This window comes from Thalassophryne amazonica, chromosome 5 (genome assembly GCF_902500255.1).
Source record: "Thalassophryne amazonica chromosome 5, fThaAma1.1, whole genome shotgun sequence".
NCBI lineage: Eukaryota > Metazoa > Chordata > Actinopteri > Batrachoidiformes > Batrachoididae > Thalassophryne > Thalassophryne amazonica.
This window is the reverse complement of record NC_047107.1, coordinates 33,301,546-33,323,134: the sequence shown is the minus strand read 5'-3', so window position 1 is coordinate 33,323,134 and position 21,589 is coordinate 33,301,546. Positions and strand designations below refer to the sequence as shown.

The window sequence follows — 21,589 nt, the reverse complement described above, 5'->3', positions numbered from 1 at the left end:
CATGGGATTCTACTGCAATTTTTTTTTTCTTCACTTCCATTCAATGAACTTCAACATTTTCCATTTCAGGGGGCTCAGTGTATATCACAAATGTATCACAAATGGCTAAATAATCTCACACACCGCTAGTACTACATAATTCTGTCATGAATAAACTAAGCCAAACTAGCCCGTATTTTTGGAATCATTATATTTTTGTGTTTTAGGACAGATTGCTTAAAGGGAGTCTTATCACTTGCTAAGGGAGTTATATTTTCTCCCATATATTTTTGTGTTTTGGTTTGATGGTTAGTAGGATTAAGCAAAAACCAATTAACTGATTTAATTGAAACTTGGAGGAGGTGGATGTGGAACATAGACCAAGGAACAATCCATTAAATTTTGGTGCAGTTCTTGATCACTGTGTGACTCTAGGAATGCCTTTTCTCTTTTGTGAATATTGCAAGAGAGGGTATCTATGGAAGTTTTCATTATTGTCTCCAAATAAATTGTCTAATCACTGGGCTTTGTTTTGATGCATAACATAAGATAAAGGAGTCTGTGGGGCCTTGGCAGAGGCTTCACCAGGTGCCCTTCGGTTTGAATGAATTCCTTTGCAGTCCATCCATCCAACCTGTACATTGATATTTCAAGATTTACGCTCGTACCTAAGAGCCTCATGGAGCTGGAATCTATTTTAGTTCAGATTTGTTTAGAAGCAGGTCATATCCTGGACAGGTCCACACAGATTGAGACATACAGACTCACATGCACTGACAGGCTTTTTAAAGTTTCCCTTTTTCTTGACAGGCATGTCTCTGATAAGGAGATCTGCACAGAAATTGGAAGATCATGCAGACCTTAAACAAAAATCCCCATCAGCTCTGGTAATCTCTTCAAAAAACTGTTTTCCACAGAGTACTTCAATGAGGATGGGCAGATGTTTGTACCAACTGTTGTTAAAAAATTAAAGCAACAGTTAAGTACTGATCCAACTCTTCGTTCAGAGTATCCTCCGTCTCTTGGCCTGAAAGAATTCACCCAACAAGCCACAGAAGCAGCTTTGGGAAAGAAATCTCAGGCTATAATGGAGAACAGGGTAAGTTCAAATACACAAGATATGTTGACTTGAGCTGCATCACTTAGGCCTTTATAGAATGTTTATAGTTTTTGGATAATGATTTTTTTTTTTTTACGTAGCACTCCACTTCAGCAACAAAACAATTCTGACAGGCTCTCCACTGCCTTCAATGGATGCAGAGCAGATTCCCGAAAGCCAGTCCTGTCAGACAGAACAGGATTGAAGACAGGCAGTCAACATGGTCAGATAGTTACCCATGTAACCCATTTAGTGTCCATGCCAGATATAGACCTATCATCTGAGGCGAGGCAGGTGATATTATTGGAACTCAATGTCCCATAGGAAAGCCATGGAAGAAGGAGAAGTATCTCCAACAGTTAGGTAAGTGCTTTAGGCATTGAAGGAAAGTGTTCTGTAGAGGTTTGGAGTCCAAGACAAATTTCCCGGAAGGGACAATAAAGTGTACGAGGGCTGTCAATAAAGTATAGGTCCTTTTTATTTTTTTCAAAAACTATATGGATTTCATTCATATGTTTTTACGTCAGACATGCTTGAACCCTCGTGTGCATGCGTGAGTTTTTCCACGCCTGTCGGTGACGTCATTCGCCTGTGAGCACTCCTTCTGGGAGGAGTCGTCCAGCCCCTCGTCGGAATTCCTTTGTCTGAGAAGTTGCTGAGAGACTGGCGCTTTGTTTGATCAAAATTTTTTCTAAACCTGTGAGACACATCGAAGTGGACATGGTTCGAAAAAATAAGCTGATTTTCAGTGAAACTTTTAACGGCTGATGAGAGATTTTGAGGTGATACTGTCGCTTTAAGGACTTCCCACGGTGCGAGACGTGCGCAGCGCTCTCAGCCGCCGTCGTCAGCCTGTTTCAAGCTGAAAACCTCCACATTTCAGGCTCTAAAATGCTGAAACCGACTTCTTCTGAAACTTCTCTGTTCTCTCACGACGTCCTGGATCAATAGAGCCTGAAATGTGAAGGTTTTCAGCTTAAAACAGGCTGACGACAGCACCTGGGACCGCTGCGCGACGTCTCGCTCCGTGGGAAGTCCTTAAAGCGACAGAATAACCTCAAAATCTCTCATCAGCCGTTAAAATTTTCACTGAAAACCAGCTTAATTTTTCGAACTGTGTCCACTTCGATGTGTCTCAGGTTTAGAAAAAATTTTGATCAAACAAAGCGCCAGTCTCTCAGCAACTTCTCAGACAAAGGAATTCCGATGAGGGGCTGGACGACTCCTCCCACAAGGAGTGCTCACAGGCGGATGACGTCACCAACATGCGTGGAAAAACTCACGCATGCGCACGAGGGTTCAAGCATGTCTGACGTAAAAACACATGAATGAAATCCATATAGTTTTTGAAAAAAATAAAAAGGACCTATACTTTATTGACAGACCTCGTATCATATCATATCTCAGGCCAGTCTCTCCATCAGACACTTGAACTTCAGGCCTAGTAGGGCTCCACAGTAGACGGGAAAGAAAAACACAATCATCATCAGCGGCTTTGACGTGACTAATGTATCAAGATGGGGTTCCATAGTGTAGGAGACTAATCATCCAACTTGGTCACCCAAGTGAGGTTGTCTGATGATCACAGTCCTAAAATGCCAGTAGTACCTGAGGCTGAGTGTGCTGAGCTACACCAACCACAAGTATGTATAGATTTCAGAGCATTTGCAAGATGAAAGCATTTTACAACGTAAACTGTAATTATTCCATTACAGTTATGTCACCAGCTTCAACCTCAGAACAAATTAATAGATGACGATAAGTTTGTGAAAGTATTTTGCCTTCATGACATTTTCACAGTTGTGATTGTTACTGTGTTTACTTTAGGTATTAGGCGTCCAGACAGCTGGTTTTACTGGTGCCATTCGTCTCGGAGCTGAACTCCTGAGACACCGCTGTGATACAGGTGATGCCTGGTGTGGGTCGGTTTACCTGTCTTCCCCTTGTGATGGTAAACTCATTTTTCATTTCCTATTAACATGCTTTATACTATACATACAATGTTTAATAGTGTTTAAAAAGTTGCATCATATGAAAAAGTTTGTTTTGATTTAGATTTGTGAAATTTAAAAAAAATCCTGAAAAAAACTAAGAAATCACATGTACGTAAGTATTTGCAGCCTTTGCCATAAAGCTCAAAATTGAGTTCAGGTGCATCCTCTTTCCACTGATCATCCTTGAGATGTTTCTACAGCTTACTTGGAGTCCATGTCCCAGGTGGACTTGGAGTTGACAGAAGGTTTGGTTTGGACACAAATGCAAGACTCACAAGCACAGCTCTGGTTGACAAACTGTTGGAACCTTTAACAAGACAAACAGAGTCAAGAAACACCAGTGAGACAGAAAGTCAAATATTACGCGCGGAGTGCGGCCAGGCTGTACACCAAGGCTACACTAAAGTCTGGCCTGCTTTTCCGCTCTTTTTATTAAGAGACGCCCTCATCACATAAACAAGAAACTTGTCCTAAGGGTGGGGGTAATGACGCAAGACAAGTTTCTTCCCATAACATAAACGCATACGTCAATAAGTGCAGCTGTAAGGAAGAACACTTCAGGTCAGCACATCTCGTTCGTCTGTTGCAGGTATCAGCTGTTCTGCATCTGCCTGAAGTGTCCTGTCTTCCACACTCCTTCACACTAAACACCACATCACAAACGTCAAAACAAAATTGAATTCTCAGGATTGCATTAAGACAGGTGCAAAACAGCACATCTCCGTTCTCATGAGAAAGAAGACAAAGCTAAACAAGGTTGAATAACACGTACGTTCTCAGGGTGAAGTGCAAAACAGCACAACACCGTTCTCATGAGAAAGAAGACAAAGCTAAAAAAGGTTGAATAACACGTACGTTCTCAGGGTGAAGTGCAAAACAGCACAACACCGTTCTCATGAGAAAGAAGGCAAATGTACAAACGTTTAACAGTGATAACATGTATACAAAATCTCTAACACAAACTTTAGTGGTAGGACAAGCAGTGGTCGGTACACAGGTAGACAGTCCAGAAAACACAGCAGCAGTATTATTATCATCAGGCTTAAGCGTGGTCGAAACAAACGGGCAGGAGGTCAAGATCACTATGAGGCAGGCAGGACTAAGGAACACAAACGAGAGCTGGAAAGAAGGCACAGGGCGCATCAATCTGGCGAAGAAACAAAGCAGAATGAGCAGTATATATGCACCCCAGCGATGAGCTGAAAATTGAAAACAGGTGAGCATGGAAAGCACTAGAAAGGGGGGCGTGACCAGGGAGAGAGAGAGACAGACACGTCCACCATCAAAAAAGACAGAAAGCCTACAGCCTACAGACTGACAGACAAAAACAGACAGCCTACAGACAAAAACAGACTACAACCAGAAATAAAAGCAGATCAAACACACCCCCTGACAGGAGTCCACCTGGGGTGATTGGAAAGACACACACCTGTCTACATATAAGGTCCCACAGTTGACAGTGCATGTCAGAGCCCAAACCAAGCATGAAGTCAAAGGAATTGTCTGTAGACCTCCGAGACATGATTGTCTCGAGACACAAATCTGAGGAAGGGTACAGAAACATTTGGAAACTTTGAAGGTTCCAATGAGCACAGTGGCCTCGATCATCCATAAATGGAAGACGTTTGGATCCACCAAGACTCTTCCTAGAGCTGGCCACCCGTCTAAACTGAGCAGTCGAGGGAGGAGGGCCTTAGTCAGGGAGGTGACCAAGAATCTGATGGTCACTCTGTCAGAGCTGCAGCATTCCTCTGTGGAGAGAGGAGAACCTTCCAGAAGGACAACCATCTCTGTAGCAATCCACCAATCAGGCCTTTATGTTCGAGTGACCAGACAGAAGCCACTCCTTAGTTAAAGACACATGGCAGTCTCTCTGGATTTTACCAAAAGGCACCTGAAGGACTCTCAGACCATAAGAAATTCTCTAGTCTGATGAGACAAAGATTGAATTCTTTGGTGTGAATGTCAGATGTCTGGAGGAAACCAGGGACCATTCCAGCAGTGAAGCATGGTGGTTTCAGAATCATGCTGTGGGGATGTTTTTCAGAGGCAGGAACTGTCTTCATCTTTCAGCAGGACAATGACCCTCATCACACAGCCAAGATATCAAAGGAGTGGCTTCAGGACAACTCTGTGAATGTCCTTGAGTGGCCCAGCCAGAGCCCGGACCTGAATCCAATTGAACATCTCTGAAGAGATTTGAAAATGGCTGTACACCGACGCTCCCCATCCAACCTGATGGAGCTTGAGATGTGCTGGAAAAAAGGAATGTGCAAAACTGCACAAAGATAAGTGCACCAAGCTTGTGGCATCATATTCATGAAGATTTGAGGCTGTAATTGCTGCCAAATGTGCATCAACCATGTATTGAGCAAAGGGTGTGAATACTTATGTACACGCGATAGCTTAGTTTTTATTTTGAATAAATTAGCAAAAATTTCAATAAAACTTTTTTATGTTGTCGTGTGGTGTTGTGAGTAGAATTTTGAGACAAAAAATTAATTTATTCCATTTCTTAATAAGGCTGTAATATAACAAAATGTGGAAAAATTAAGACTCACTGTGAATACTAACAGGATGCACTGTATGTTTTGTACACCCCACTGCACATGGTCATCCAAAAGCCTCACCCACCCCGCCCCACCAGAGACCTCGTGCACACACAGGCCATCCCCTCACAAGGACTCGTTTCCACTCATAGGCCATTCTCTCACACACTCCTCCCAGCTAGACACAGTTGCTAAGCCTTACCTAATAACCCCCTCCACGTGCATTACCCTTCCCCTGTCCTACTCACACACACACACACACACACACACACACACACACACACACACACACACACACACACACACACACACACACACACACACACACACACACACACACGCCTCCCAGTCCAGCTCAAAGCTCACTGAGAAAGAATTTATGGTTAGTAATCAAGAGTAACGTTATGAATGAGGGAATGTCCAAATACTTACGGACCTGTGAGTATATCAAATCACAGGCAAAGTAATCATAAATGTCTACAAGAGTACATTCATTTCATGTCTGCAAAAGTCGAGGATAGAGTTCTTCTGCTTGATGATACCTGTGAGGGGTGGTATGGAGGGGCAGTGGATCACGCTGTAGCTTCTGAGGAAGAAGCTGAGAGATGAAAGCAAGTCAGGTCAAGGAGCATATGCTGATGCTGCAAACTGGTGTCTCCACCAACCTGTGGAACCATCCTGGGATTCGACTGGTGACAAGGCATGCAGGTACATGTTAGTAGTCAATAAGGGAGATCCCTCACCTGGGTCTCCCTAACTAGCCATTCAATTGACACAGAGTCATTACAGCGGTACATAAGGATTCTCTGCAGAAACCTAATACCAAAGACATCCATCCATTGTTATCTCACTGGTTAAAACTGGAAGTAGTCAGACTCTAAACTCTTGGACCTTCGTCTTCTTCAAAAGTATCAGCATTTTTACACACCTGAGTCTAGTGACCTCATGATTCTCTTCAAGGATGTCTCTTGACCTCATAGATCAAACTCCTCGTGACATGATTGTCATTGCCAAGTGAGTCTTTCAATGTCTTCTCGTAAATAGAATATCGTTTTAACATGTCGTTCAGTGGCATTGATGGACATTTTTAATTGATTTGATTTACGAAGCATAACTATCAGATGATATTCCATGAGCATGTGAAAACTAAAGTTTGACAGGTGAGGATAGATCTGGTGTGGAAGCATGCGCTGGTGCCGTGAGGCACTATATCCACCACACAGTGGAACTACCCTGTGTCCTGAATAGCAACCACCAAATTAGACCACTGATCTATTGCCATTTCCAGGTAATAATACCTGGAGTGACCTCTTGGTCTTTTCCAGTTGTTGGGGTCCTCAACACTGAGGCACCTGCAAGCTGGCTCATACCTACATTATGGCAAAACATGGCCAAAATGTAGGAACTAATGTTCTCTCATAATGCAAGTGATGCTCCTCATTTGAGTCTCTGCATCAACCACAATATGAACATGGCTTGGAGCTTAGATGACAACCACCCAGGCAGTTCACTGGTCATTCATATGTCCAGAAAGTAGCTGCTGGGTATACCCATGCAGAGCTTTCCAAGTTCCCACTACAACAGTGAAAGATGGTCATTCATGCTGAGAGAAAGGATGTTCCAGGTGAACAACAGTGTGTTGGTTTTGGAAGCTGTCAGACAATGGAGAACCTCCAGCACTGCTCCAGTTTCCAGCATCTAGAGACTGGACCAATGCTGCTCTCCAGTAGAGTACTTTTCTTTTCTGTTTTCCAGCTTTGCAAAGGGATTTATGGATTCCAGTCCACTACCAAACCCCAAAAGTGAGAAATCTGTAGGCAGGAGAACCTAGATTTTCATTGCAAAATGACATTTAATGGACAAATATATTTATTTTTCACAAGTGAGGAAAAGTTTCATGTTGCTCATAATTCAGTATACGAGGTCTGTGAGAAAAGAATCCGACATTTTTATTTTATGCAAAAAATATATGGATTTGATTCATATGTTTTTATGTCAGCCAAGCTTGAACCTTCGTGCGCATGCGTGAGTTTTTCCACGCCTGTCGGTTGCGTAATTCGCCTGTGGCCAGGCTTTGAGTGAGCACTGGTCCACCCCTCTCGTCGTTGTTTCATCGCGAGGAAATGGCGGAATGATTTGGGCTTTTTTTCCATCAGAATTTTTTCAGAAACTGTTAGAGACAGGCAGCTGGAAACCATTTGAAAAATTTATCTGGCTTTCGGTGAAAATTTTACGGGCTTCACAGAGAATAAGGAGTGTTACTACACCTTTAAGGACTGCCCACAATGGCGCACGGCGCGCCACGCTCCAAGCCGCCATCGAGACGCAGAAACCACCACATCATTTCTAAATGGATGACTGTGTGGAGCCGGGACCGTCGTGTGCAATTTCTCTGGTTATCACAAGAGCTGGACATCAGCCATTTTCCGGCAGATTTCACTTTTAACAAGAGATTTTGTCATGGAAAGCCGTGCGGAGGCTTCGCGCATCACCGATTCGCTGATGGAGCGAGACAAAGGAACACCTCCGTTTCGGAGTGTTAAAGGACAAGTTGGGACATGCCCAGCTCTCCACAATTTCTCTTATACTCACTCGACTGATAAGCACTGAAAGCCGAGATAGGCATGTCCCAACTTGTCCTTTAACACTCCGAAACGGAGGTGTTCCTTTGTCTCGCTCCATCAGCGAATCGGTCGTGACGCGCGAAGCCTCCGCGCGGCTTTCCATGACAAAATCTCTTGTTAAAAGTGAAATCTGCCGGAAAATGGCTGATGTCCAGCTCTTGTGATAACCAGAGAAATTGCACATGATGGTCCCGGCTCCACACAGCCATCCATTTAGAAATGATGTGGTGGTTTCTGCCTCTCGATGGCGGCTCGGAGCGTGGCGCGCCGTGCACCATTGTGGGCAGTCCTTAAAGCTGTAGTAACACTCCTTATTCTCTGTGAAGCCTGTAAAATTTTCACCGAAAGCCAGATAAATTTTTCGAATGGTTTCTAGCTGCCTGTCTCTAACAGTTTCTGAAAAAATTCTAATGGAAAAAAAGCCCAAATCATTCCGCCATTTCCTCGCAATGAAAAAACGACGGGAGGGGTGGACCAGTGCTCACTCAAATCCTGCCCACAGGCGAATGACGCAACCGACAGGCGTGGAAAAACTCACGCGTGCGCACAAAGATTCAAGCTTGGCTGACGTAAAAACATATGAATCAAATCCATATATTTTTTGCAGAAAATAAAAAGGTCGGATACTTTTCTCACAGACCTCGTATTCAATTTTCTCATTTTGGTTGCTGGTTCCCCTAACATAAATAATCAAAAACACTATTTTGGAAAGTGAGGAGCATTGTTATGTTTTTCTGCTTTCAATGAACAGCCTAGAAGACCATTTGAGAGCCACTGTTGTAATCACAGTTGGGGCTTATTGCGATTTTGAAGACTTTACACCTATGAAATATCTCCACTTCATTTCCTCCACAGATTCACTGGCTGGTATCTTTCAGGGAGCTGGGATTCAAGATATTCGTCAGTATTATTACTGGGATGAAAAACAGCGGGGCATTTGTTTGAAGAAGCTTTTGGATAATCTGGGAAAGGCTCCAGAGCAAAGTGTGGTTGTTCTCTCAGCCTCTGGTCACTACCCCACTGGAGCAGACCTCTTACACAACCAGTGGGCAAAAGTCACACAACTGATGTTGGTAATGGTGGTGCACATTTTTCCACAATTAATATTTTATCAGGTAGATCTTCCTTCCTGCATTCATTGTAATTTTGTTTTTGTTTGACAGAGGCAGAGGCTTTTTCCTTTCCTCTTGCTACCTGCACAGGCGCTCTGCTTTGGGGATTTAGAACGTGATGCCTGGCCTGTGCAGCACTGTGCTTCACTAGGAATGGAGCTCCTCTGTGCTCAGTCGTTCTCCCACTGCTTTGGATTATATGGTGAGAAAATTATGTGAGGAATGTTCAGGGCTGGATCCAGAGTGAAAATCTGACAGATGCATTTTTGCCCAATGATAAAATAAAAATCGCACGCATCTTGTTATTCAATAATCTTAATTCTTTTATTCGTGTGCAACATACACTGTCACACTTCTTTTAATATATTTATTATACTTCATGGACCATAGTGAACACTTCTTATTTGTATAAATATGATGTCCTAAAAAAACACTATAACAAAAATTGACAGGATCAAATTCAGTGCCAAAATCTTTCAGTTATACCTGAATCTATATATGATTTTTTTTTCAATTGATAAAATCAATAAAAATATGACTGCATATATTCTTAATAATAATATATTGAGATACAGACAGTTCACAGAAGACATTTTCCATTGATGCCAATCAAAATTAGAAACAGTCCAGCAGGTAACAATATTCATCATGTCCATGACTAAATATACTAAAACAAATACATCACAATTGTACACGTGTACAATCGTGATGTGTTTGTTTTAGTATATTTAGAATTTTGTTGTGATTTGGCACTTTATAGGCCAACTAAATTGAAATTGAATTGAAATTGAACATTTTATTGAGTCTTAAAGTAAATAAATATGAAATTGGTCACTGGATCCTTAAACTTTGGACATAATAAACGCTACATGGTGGATCCTCGATCTCTGGACATAAATAGGAATAAGCAAAATCTGTAGTTTTGTCAAAAGCATTTCCTTGCAGACATTATTGACATGAATGTCTTTCCAAATATCTGAGCTGAGCTCTTGCAGCTGCTGTGCTTCACTTCAGGATGTAATTTGTAAAGAAAATACAGCACGTCTCATTTTGGGAGGAAAAAAAACATTTTAGTCAATTGTAGTTTCTTGTCTGTATTACAACGTTTGGAAAGAGGTGTCACTTTATTTAAAGCGGCGATTCGTTTTGAAGTTATTCCAACCGGACTTTGTCTCAGCAGAGAGCCGCACAGCGTTTGGAGCTGTGTGAACGGAACGGAGGACGATTCTCGTTTCTTGACAGCAACAAGACAAGAGTCCCAGTTAGTGACTTTAATCCACACAAAAATGACTCACGGTATTTTAATGGCTTTGAGGGGGGTTAAGAAGCGGACTTGCTGTTTCTGAAGAGCAGCAAATCAAAGAACCAACGAGCTAGTGGATCGAAGCATTGCATGCAACTGCATCGGTCCAAACCGGTCTGTATCCGGGCCTGATGTTATTTATTCAGGCATACCTGCCAACATTTGAATTTACCAGTGTGGGACACCCACGCGTGGCCGCGAGCACCAAGGGCACAAAGTGTAATTAGGCAGGTCCGGGGGCATGCCTTGACCCACACAAATGTGAGACTAATAGGTATCCCACACAAACTCATGCGGGACACGGGGGTAAATACCGGGACTGTCCCGCCCAATGCAGGACAGTTGGCAGCACCTCTTACAGTAGTGTTCAGAATAATAGTAGTGCTATGTGACTAAAAAGATTAATCCAGGTTTTGAGTATATTTCTTATTGTTACATGGGAAACAAGGTACCAGTAGATTCAGTAGATTCTCAGAAATCCAACAAGACCAAGCATTCATGATATGCACACTCTTAAGGCTATGAAATTGGGCTATTAGTAAAAAAAAATAAAAAAAAATAGAAAAGGGGGTGTTCACAATAATAGTAGTGTGTCATTCAGTCAGTGAGTTCGTCAATTTTGTGGAACAAACAGGTGTGAATCAGGTGTCCCCTATGTAAGGATGAAGCCAGCACCTGTTGAACATGCTTTTCTCTTTGAAAGCCTGAGGAAAACTGGACGTTCAAGACATTGTTCAGAAGAACAGTTTGATTAAAAAGTTGATTGGAGAGGGGAAAACTTATACGCAGGTGCAAAAAAATTATAGGCTGTCCATCTACAATGATCTCCAATGCTTTAAAATGGACAAAAAAAAAAAAAAAGAGACACGTGGAAGAAAACAGAAAACAACCATCAAAATGGATAGAAGAACAACTAGAATGGCAAAGTCTCACCCAATGCTCAGCTCCAGGATGATCAAAAACAGTTACCTGTAAGTGCTGTGACAGTTAGAAGATGCCTGTGTGAAGCTAATTTATTTGCAAGAATCCCCCGCAAAGTCCCTCTGTTAAATAACAGACGTGCAGAAGAGGTTACAATTTGCCAAAGAACACATGAACTGGCCTAAAGAGAAATGGAGGAATATTTTGTGGAATGATGAGAGCAAAATTGTTCTTTTTGGGTCCAAGGGCCGCAGACAGTTTGTGAGACGACCCCCAAACTCTGAATTCAAGCCACAGTTCAGTGAAGACAGTGAAGCATGGTTGTGCAAGCATCATGATATGGGCATGTTTCTCATACTATGGTGTTGGGCCTATATATCACATACCAGGTATCATGGATCAGTTTGGATATGTCAGAATACTTGAAGAGGTCATGTTGCCTTATGCTGAAGAGGACATGCCCTTGAAATGGGTGTTTCAACAAGACAATGACCCCAAGCACACTAGTAAATGAGCAAAATCATGGTTCCAAACCAACAAAATGAATGCCTCGCAGATGTGAAGAAATCATGAAAAACTGTGGTTATACAACTAAATACTAGTTTAGTGATTCACAGGATTGCTAAAAAAGCAGTTTGAACATAGTTTTGAGTTTGTAGTGTCAACAGCAGATGCTGCTATTATTGTGAACACCCCCTTTTCTACTTTTTTTTTACTAATAGCCCAATTTCATAGCCTTAAGAGTGTGCATATCATGAATGCTTGGTCTTGTTGGATTTGTGAGAATCTACTGAATCTACTGGTACCTTGTTTCCCATGTAACAATAAGAAATATACTCAAAACCTGGATTAATCTTTTTAGTCACATAGCACTACTATTATTCTGAACACTACTGTATGGGTGAAATAAGCACCGATTGTGTCAGAGGAACAGAACTCAGACATGGAATACTTGACGGTGCAGGGATTCTATCATAGCAACGTATTCTCATGACATGTTTTGTGTGATATGATACCATAAAGTTAAGAGCAACATTTTGTGTGTAGCCAACTTCTATGATTTTCCCATGCATATGCAATGTGTGTTTTGGTTAAGGTTAGATTTTAGAGTTAGGTTTAGGGTTATAATAACAACAGTAAATATAACGCAATGTTAAAATACCCTCTGCCGTATGAGCATTAAAAATAAGAAACAGAATGCTTCCTTTTGACCTCTTAAAATTTCTTTCATATTTGTGAGCATTATGTAGGATCCTTTATTAACTGACAAAGTTTGACCTGGACATGATCCAGATTACAGATTTTTTGGACATTTAAATTTAACATTGAAAATCCAATTTAATGTATATTTTACATTATATCTTAATCAAACTTGCCCCAACAAGTATCATATTTGAAAGGTAGCTGCACACTGGCATTCACTATTGCCTGACAAGGTTTGATCCAGATCTGATCTGGATTGTGGATTTTGTAGACATTTGAATTTAATATTGAAAAGCCCATTTTGTCTACATCTATATTATAATAGCCAAGTGGCCTCTGTGTGTGTGTGTGTGTGTGTGTGTGTGCATCTGTGTGTATGGCTTCGTATTCTTATGTATTCTTGGTCAAGGATGAACGCTGCTAAAACGGAAAGTTGATAGGACAAATATTTTTGGAGAAATTAGCAATTTTAGCTAATCAGTAAACAATGGACATTGTGCTGCAATGCACCATGGGAGTTCCAGGTTTTGAGGTTTTAATTGTTGGTATTGTGGTTCATTATAGTTTAACAGTGTTGTTAGTGTTATTAATTTATTGTGTTTTTGTACTTCAAATGGTGTAGTTAGTTTACTTAAGTGTTATGTTGCTCTTACTGTGATTGAGGTAAGTCTCATGTTGGTACCATGAGTGAAATGTGTAGTGGTTTTAATGTCTTCAGCCAAGCTACAGATTTTAGCTAACAACATTGGGGTTGGTAAGATTATACCTTACTTGTGTGAAGTGCCTTGAGACAACTTTGTCGTGATTTGGCGCTATATAAAATGAAATAGACAATGACAGTGTTTGGGGGTTTTCATTTATTATATTTATTTATTTTTCATGCGTTCGTTTTGTGTTTGTGATCCTGAATTTACCCAGCAGCCCCTGCAGTGCTTAAACTCAAAACTGGCTTATCAGTAGCCGACAGATGTTACCCCAACCAAGTCAATACTAAAAGTTAGTGGTTGCTAGGGTTGGGTATTGAGAACCGGTTCTTTTTGGATATCGTTAAGAATTGATTCAATCCACCGACATCAATAGCCTTTTGCTTAATGATTCCCTTATCAGCCCTTCAGAGTGGCCGTTGTTTTTGAGGGTTTGTCGGGAAAATGATCATTCCTCTACGTTGATTGCAAACCCTGCAGCGGGTCTATAATCAACTGTTTCTGCAGTGTGACTCCACTTTGAAGTGTGAACTAATTAAGCAGTGCTTTGATCCACTGGCTCATTGGATCTTTGATTCACTGCTCTTCAGAAGCGGCAAGTCCACTTTTTAACCCCTCTCAAAGCCATTAAAATATGTCAATCGTGAGTCACTTTTGTGTGGATTAAAGTCACTAACTGGGACTTCTGTCTTGTTGCAGTCAAGAAACGAGAATCATCCTCTGTTCCGTTGGCACTGCTGCAAACACTGTGCTGCTCTGTGCCAAGTCAGAGTCCAGTCGGAATTATTAACTTCATAATGAATTGTCACTTTAAATAAAATTACACCTCTTTCCAAACGCTGTAAACTACAATCGACTAAAATTATTATTATTTTTTTTTGTCCCAAAATGAGACGTCCTGCATTCTTTATGAATTACATCCTGACGTGCAAAACAGCCAGCTGCAAGAGCTCAGCTCAGAGGTATGGAAAGACATTTATGCCGGTAATTTCTGAAAGAAAATGCTTTTGACAAAACTATAGATTTTGTTTATTTCTATTTATGTCCAGAGATCAAGGACCCACCATGTACAGTTTATTATGTCCAGACTTTAAGGATCCAGTGACCAATTTTATATTTATTTAAGATTCAATAAAATGTTGTTGACATAGAAAATCTGTAAAGCCTACTTTTAGTACAGAGAGAATTCACAAGAGGTATCAATAAGGAATCGGATACGATAAGCGGAGTCGATAATGGTATCAATATCGATAAAATCTTATCAATACCCATCCCTAGTGGTTACTTTCGCTAATTGTTTTTAGTGATCATTTCCAGGTCAGGTCCTGTACTGTTTAATCAAGGTAATTGATGGCTTCTGCCTCATTGTTAAAATAAAGCTTAAAGGACAGATAAGCTGGGTTGTGAGATTTGTGCCCAGCAGGGTAAATCTACGTTAAAGACAAAGAACAGAACTTCTCTCACCATCATTACTCCAAATGAGGGCCCTAAAATACACTCCCTTTCTGACGTTCTCAGAGGCTATTAACTGTCTCTAGTTGCAATATGAATATAAATGGAGAGTGAATGATTTTGAACAGAGCATATCTGAAAGAGGGCATCCCTATCAGAGTCAGGACCTGAATTAATAAAAAATAATAAAAACCTAAACAGCACAAAAACCCCAGTCTTTTATTGAAATTCACTCATAAATTTTAAATGTGCCATTTTTTGCCTTCCCACCATTTTCAAATTTAAAACATGGCTCAGGGCAGCATGGTAGCTTAGTGAATAGCACTGTTGCCTCCATCCAACAAGGTCATGGATTCGATTCCTTTCTGTGGGCTTTATGGGTGTGTGTTCTGTGAGTTTACATGTTCTCCCCGTGTTTGCGGGGGTTCACTCCGGGTGCTCCGTCTTCCTCCCACATCCAAATACATGCAGGTTAGTTACATTGGAGACTTTAAATTGTTTGTAGGTGTGAGTGTGTTTGTTTGTCTATATGTGGTCCTGCGACAGACTGGTGTCCTGTCCAGAGTGTAGCCCACCTCACGCCCTATGAATACTGGGATAGGCTCCAGCCCCCCGCGACCCTTAACTGGAGTAAGTGGTTGAAGATGTACTGTATGTGTGGAAACGCGGCTCATTAGTTTTGGAGTAATTCTGCTTAATAAAAGAATTATACACGTGTGGCATTATTTCATACAGTAACATGCAAATTAGTCATTTAAAAAATCATACAATGTGATTTTCTGAATTTTTTTTTTTTTTTAGATTCTTTCTCTCACAGTTGAAGTGTACCTACGATAAAATTACAGATCTCTCCATTCTTTGTACAGTAGTGTTCAGAATAATAGTAGTGCTATGTGACTAAAAAGATTAATCCAGGTTTTGAGTATATTTCTTATTGTTACATGGGAAACAAGGTACCAGTAGATTCAGTAGAGTCTCACAAATCCAACAAGACCAAGCATTCATGATATGCACACTCTTAAGGCTATGAAATTGGGCTATTAGTAAAAAAAAGTAGAAAAGGGGGTGTTCACAATAATAGTAGTGTGGCATTCAGTCAGTGAGTTTGTCAGTTTTGTGGAACAAACAGGTGTGAATCAGGTGTCCCCTATTTAAGGATGAAGCCAGCACCTGTTGAACATGCTTTTCTCTTTGAAAGCCTGAGGAAAATGGGACGTTCAAGACATTGTTCAGAAGAACAGCGTAGTTTGATTAAAAAGTTGATTGGAGAGGGGAAAACTTATACGCAGGTGCAAAAAATTATAGGCTGTTCATCTACAGTGATCTCCAATGCTTTAAAATAGACAAAAAGACCAGAGACGTGTGGAAGAAAATGGAAAACAACCATCAAAATGGATAGAAGAATAACCAGAATGGCAAAGGCTCACCCATTGATCAACTCCAGGATGATCAAAGACAGTCTGGCGTTACCTGTAAGTGCTGTGACAGTTAGAAGACGCCTGTGTGAAGCTAATTTATTTGCAAGAATCCCCCGCAAAGTCCCTCTGTTAAATAAAGGACATGTGCAGAAGAGGTTACAATTTGCCAAAGAACACATCAACTGGCCTAAAGAGAAATGGAGGAATATTTTGTGGACTGATGAGAGTAAAATTGTTCTTTTTGGGTCCAAGGGCCACAGACAGTTTGTGAGACAACCTCCAAACTCTGAATTCAAGCCACAGTTCACAGTGAAGACAGTGAAGCATGGTGGTGCAAGCATCATGATATGGGCATGTTTCTCCTACTATGGTGTTGGACCTATATATCACATACCAGGTATCATGGATCAGTTTGGATATGTCAAAATACTTGAAGAGGTCATGTTGCCTTATGCTGAAGAGGACATGCCCTTGAAATGGGTGTTTCAACAAGACAATGACCCCAAGCACACTAGTAAACGAGCAAAATCATGGTTCCAAACCAACAAAATTAATGCCTCGCAGATGTGAAGAAATCATGAGAAACTGTGGTTATACAACTAAATACTAATTTAGTGATTCACAGGATTGCTAAAAAAGCAGTTTGGACGCTGTACATCACTGTAGCTGATCTAATTACACCCTACATATTAGCCCGGGCTCTGCTGTCTCAGGACTCCTTTTTGTCCCTAAGATAAAAACAAACAAACAAACAGACGAGGCTTTCCTTACCACTGTTACCTGGGTACTTGCTCAGGGGGTTGGTAAGGTTAGCCCTTCCTTGTGTAAAGTGACTTGAGGCAGCATTGTGATTTGGCACTGTATAAATAAAATCAATTGAAACAAAATTGAATTCTCTGACTTTTAACAAATTGACATCAACAAGGCATTTTCTGCCAGAAAACTGTGACTCACTGGATGTTTCTTTTTATTGTGGCCATTCTCTGTAGAACCAAGATATGTTGCAAACACTAGACAGTATATCAGCAGGTTTTAGAAATACTCAAACCAGTCTGTCTGGCACCAACAGGCATACTACATTAATCACCTTTCTTCCATGTTCTGAAGCTCAGATTGGACTTCAGAAGACCTGCATAATTAGCTGATTAGATATTGGCTTTGATGTGCAGTTCAGCAGACATACTTAATGAAGTGGTCAGTGATTGCATAGAACATATGTGTTTAACCAGTATGATGTACAGCATTTTCTTTATGTCCACACAAAGCTGATAGCTTTAGCCTGATAATTATTTGAACAAGGGTAACCGTAATTTTTATTCACATACACTCTAAATAAATTATCTTGTTTTTATGGAGGGAAACTAGCAGCTGTGCTTGACAGAATAATTCTGTAAAAAAACAAAAACAAAAACAAAAAAACAGTAAAATTGTGAAAATATCTTTACAGAAAATATTGTAAATTTTACAGCGTAAAACTGTTGTAAATAGCAAACAATTATTAAAGGACAAATGGGTAAAGGTAGCCTTGAACCAGTAATATTTTGTTTTGGAAGAAAACACAGTAACTCGTGCCACAATTTTGTCACATGGTGAGAATTAGACTGAAAATGAAATGAACTGCAGAATCCTTTTTAACCTGCTGATATATAGAACTAAATTCTTCAAAACGCTTCATATAATACACTTTGTGGAAATACAGTAAAAATATGTTTATATGCCAATATGATATATAATTCCTTATATTTTCTGAGTAGCTCCTACTGCATGACAGCAACGTGGTGCAGGTGCTAAGGGCGTGATTTATTAAAGGGTTACTTGGTGTAAAAAGGTGTGCAAACACCATTGCACTTGGAAATTACACCTGTATGCTGAGTTACTAACAGTTCACAATAAGTGAGGTTTGCACACGTAACACGATTTATCAAGGTCAAAATGAAATGACAGTGCCTGTAGTTTGACAGTTTGAAAATGGGGTTAACCAAAGGCACTTGGCAGCTTGCTCTTGTAGATCATCATTTCTGCAGAGAGACCGCACAGGGGAAACAAACAAAATATATCATTCAGTGTAAATGTGGGTCATATTTAACTTTATTTAATGCTTTTTTTTTTAAATAAAAAATGTCTCCATGTGCTGTGACAGACTGGCATCCTGTCCTGGGTGTACCCCGCCTCGCGCTCTATGACTGCTGGGATAGGCTCCAGCCCCCCGTGACCATTAATTGGACTGAGCGGTAGAAGATGAATGAATGAATGAATGTCTCCATGTGTAATAAGATCAAAAACAGAAGTTGAATGAGTGAAATAACTGATTTTTTTCTTTTTCTTTAAAAATAAAACTCGTCAGCTCATGAACACAGTTATGTGTCACAGTTTGTGCATGTGAGGTACATACGGCAAGTGAATAGAGTCCTGATCGCTCATTATCAGACAACAACAGAAGGGGTCACAGCAAGAAATGATTTTAAAGTAGGACACGTCTGGATTTGAGGAAATTCTCATTTACAATGACAAATATCAGAGTGTTAGTTTTAAAAAGCAATTAGACAAACACTGGAGAAATGGTGATAGTAAACAAAAATATAGACCACGTTAGATAAATCAATTAAATATACTGCTGTTTGGGTACTGAGCTTTCTTCCATATATATTAGATCTGGATAAAAAAGTGGCTTGCACCTGCACGCAGTAACTTAAATGGCTGATATAATTTCATTTTGCACTTAGGACCATAAACATGCATAAAATCCTTGTTATGTCATGCCCACTATCAACTGCGTATTTACTCTTAGTAAGTCGCTTGCAATCCTGTCAACACCCCATTGCGCAAGTTCGGATTTCCCATGCAATTTAGCACTTGTTACCGAGGATCTTAGTATATCAAGCCCTCAGTGTGGTTGTTTTCCAAGTGAAATATCGCAGGTTCAAGAATGACAGAGGTGCATTCTCCTTATATAGTTGGTGCTAGAAAAACCACATCAACATCTGGATCTCATACCAAACCTCATGTGGTACCCCTGATCAAAATAGGAGTAGCACAACAAACTCTCAAGAAATGAGATTCGATGTACAATAAGTAACAACTGCATTTCTACAGAAATAATTGGTCTAACAGCAGCGTGATAATGTTAATTTAGCCAAATAAACAACAACAATTGTAATGCTGTATTATTTGTAAATTACAACAGCTGAATATATTCAAATTTACATGCTGTTCTCCAAAAGGTACTTATATTTTTTTAACTGTATTTTGGCAAAATAATTCTAAGAACCACAGTTTTTAACTTTAAAAAATAAGTTGTTGTTTTGTTTTGTTATTTTTTGTTGTTGTTTTTTTTTACATTGTAGTGCAGTGGTGTCCAAAGTATTCCAGAAAGGGCCAAGAGGGTGCAGGTTTTGTTTGCAGCCACAGACTCCAGCAGGTGATTTCACTGATGAACTCATCCCATCTGCTCAAAGTAATATAAATCAGATCTTCTTGGATCTTTTTGGTCTTTGGACACCACTGGGTAGCACCATTATTAAACAGAAAATGCATGTTATGTTGTATCCTTTAAAATACTCTAAAACGTCTGTTGAATTTACACAATTTAAATGTATAAATCAGTTCCACATGATCAGAATGTGTCGAAATAACATAATTTTCCTGTTTCTTAGAAACATAGAAACATAAATGCAAGTCATGCATCCTTTTTAGTGTGAGATCCATACAGTATCTGTCTTGTCATGCTAAACCGTGTCTTGTGCTTCACTGTGTGCTTTTCTCTGAGATAGATTTGGTTCTTTTCTTGTTAATATGTGAATATTACCTATCGTTCGTCATTCTTCTTCACATCAGGATCATTTTCTTTCTCGTGTTTGGCAGATGAGGCTGTTGGACACCTCCTGTGTGTCTTAAAGCAGCCCTCAGACCTGTTGGCTATGCGGTCTCGGTGTGAGAAAATAGTCAGCTCACTGTGGGCCCAGCCATCTGGAGGAGGTGCACGTGTTGTTGCGACAGTGCTCCGAAATCCAGCCCACCTTCTTGAATGGTGAGTCAAGGACATCTTGAATGAATAATGTAACATCTACCAGGATGCTGAAAAGATGATAGGGAGTATCAGAAAAACGGTTCCTTATTCTGGAGCATAAAACAGTTACTGTCGGCCGTAACCACGCCAACAAAACTGCAATGCTCTCAGCTCCAAAAAGCTGCAGGTTCTCAGAAATGCTCTACCTCCCTGCTCCTCCAGTCACATACCTGCCTTATCCCCATACACATTCAATGCACCAGACAACCAATAAACACAGAGACCACTTGAGAGAACAGATAACACAGTGTAACATGAAGATTACTTCAGCGTCGCTACACTGCCCCCCCCTTACAAAGTCCCTCGCCCGATGGATCACATAAAAAAATCCCTGAGGTGACCCGGCCACCCTTTCTGTCTCTGAGGCTGCCTCGGAGTGAACACCAGCGGCTGTGCCTGCAGTCTTCAATTCAATTCAATTCCAATTCAAACAACTTTATTGATCCCCAAAAGGGCAATTCATTCTTCACACCCGATTACCTCAGACAAAAATACAGCAATTAATCCACAGTTGTTGAACGTAATAAACATAAAGATAAAGATAAACTTTATTGATCTCACAGAGGAGAAATTCACATGTTACGTCAGCTCTTAAAAAACACACAAGCTGGGTGCAAGTAGAGGAAAATGTTCATCACACAGCGTGTGCAAGGATAAGCAATAATAATAATACTTGTAACAGTACAAGACATAAGAAATGAGGTAGAAATAGAATATGTATGTATGTACAGTAGTGTTCAGAATAATAGTAGTGCTATGTGACTAAAAAGATTAATCCAGGTTTTGAGTATATTTCTTATTGTTACATGGGAAACAAGGTACCAGTAGATTCAGTAGATTCTCACAAATCCAACAAGACCAAGCATTCATGATATGCACACTCTTAAGGCTATAAAATTGGGCTATTAGTAAATAAAGTAGAAAAGGGGTGTTCACAATAATAGTAGTGTGGCATTCAGTCAGTGAGTTCGTCAATTTTGTGGAACAAACAGGTGTGAATCAGGTGTCCCCTATTTAAGGATGAAGCCAGCACCTGTTGAACATGCTTTTCTCTTTGAAAGCCTGAGGAAAATGGGACGTTCAAGACATTGTTCAGAAGAACAGCATAGTTTGATTAAAAAGTTGATTGGAGAGGGGAAAACTTATACGCAGGTGCAAAAAAAAA

The 21,589-nt window shown here is 40.4% G+C and overlaps 1 protein-coding gene across 1 annotated transcript in view; it reads left to right on the top strand.

Annotated features, from left to right (window-relative positions):
• Positions 1-21,589, top strand: part of got1l1 (glutamic-oxaloacetic transaminase 1 like 1) — a 67,209-nt gene that overhangs the window by 9,757 nt on the left and 35,863 nt on the right. Inside the window, exons 2-6 of the mRNA XM_034169943.1 lie at positions 897-1,078; positions 2,906-3,029; positions 9,101-9,318; positions 9,409-9,559; positions 20,220-20,385. Of these exons, the coding sequence (XP_034025834.1) occupies positions 897-1,078; positions 2,906-3,029; positions 9,101-9,318; positions 9,409-9,559; positions 20,220-20,385 (841 nt within the window). The remainder of the gene's footprint in view (positions 1-896; positions 1,079-2,905; positions 3,030-9,100; positions 9,319-9,408; positions 9,560-20,219; positions 20,386-21,589) is intronic.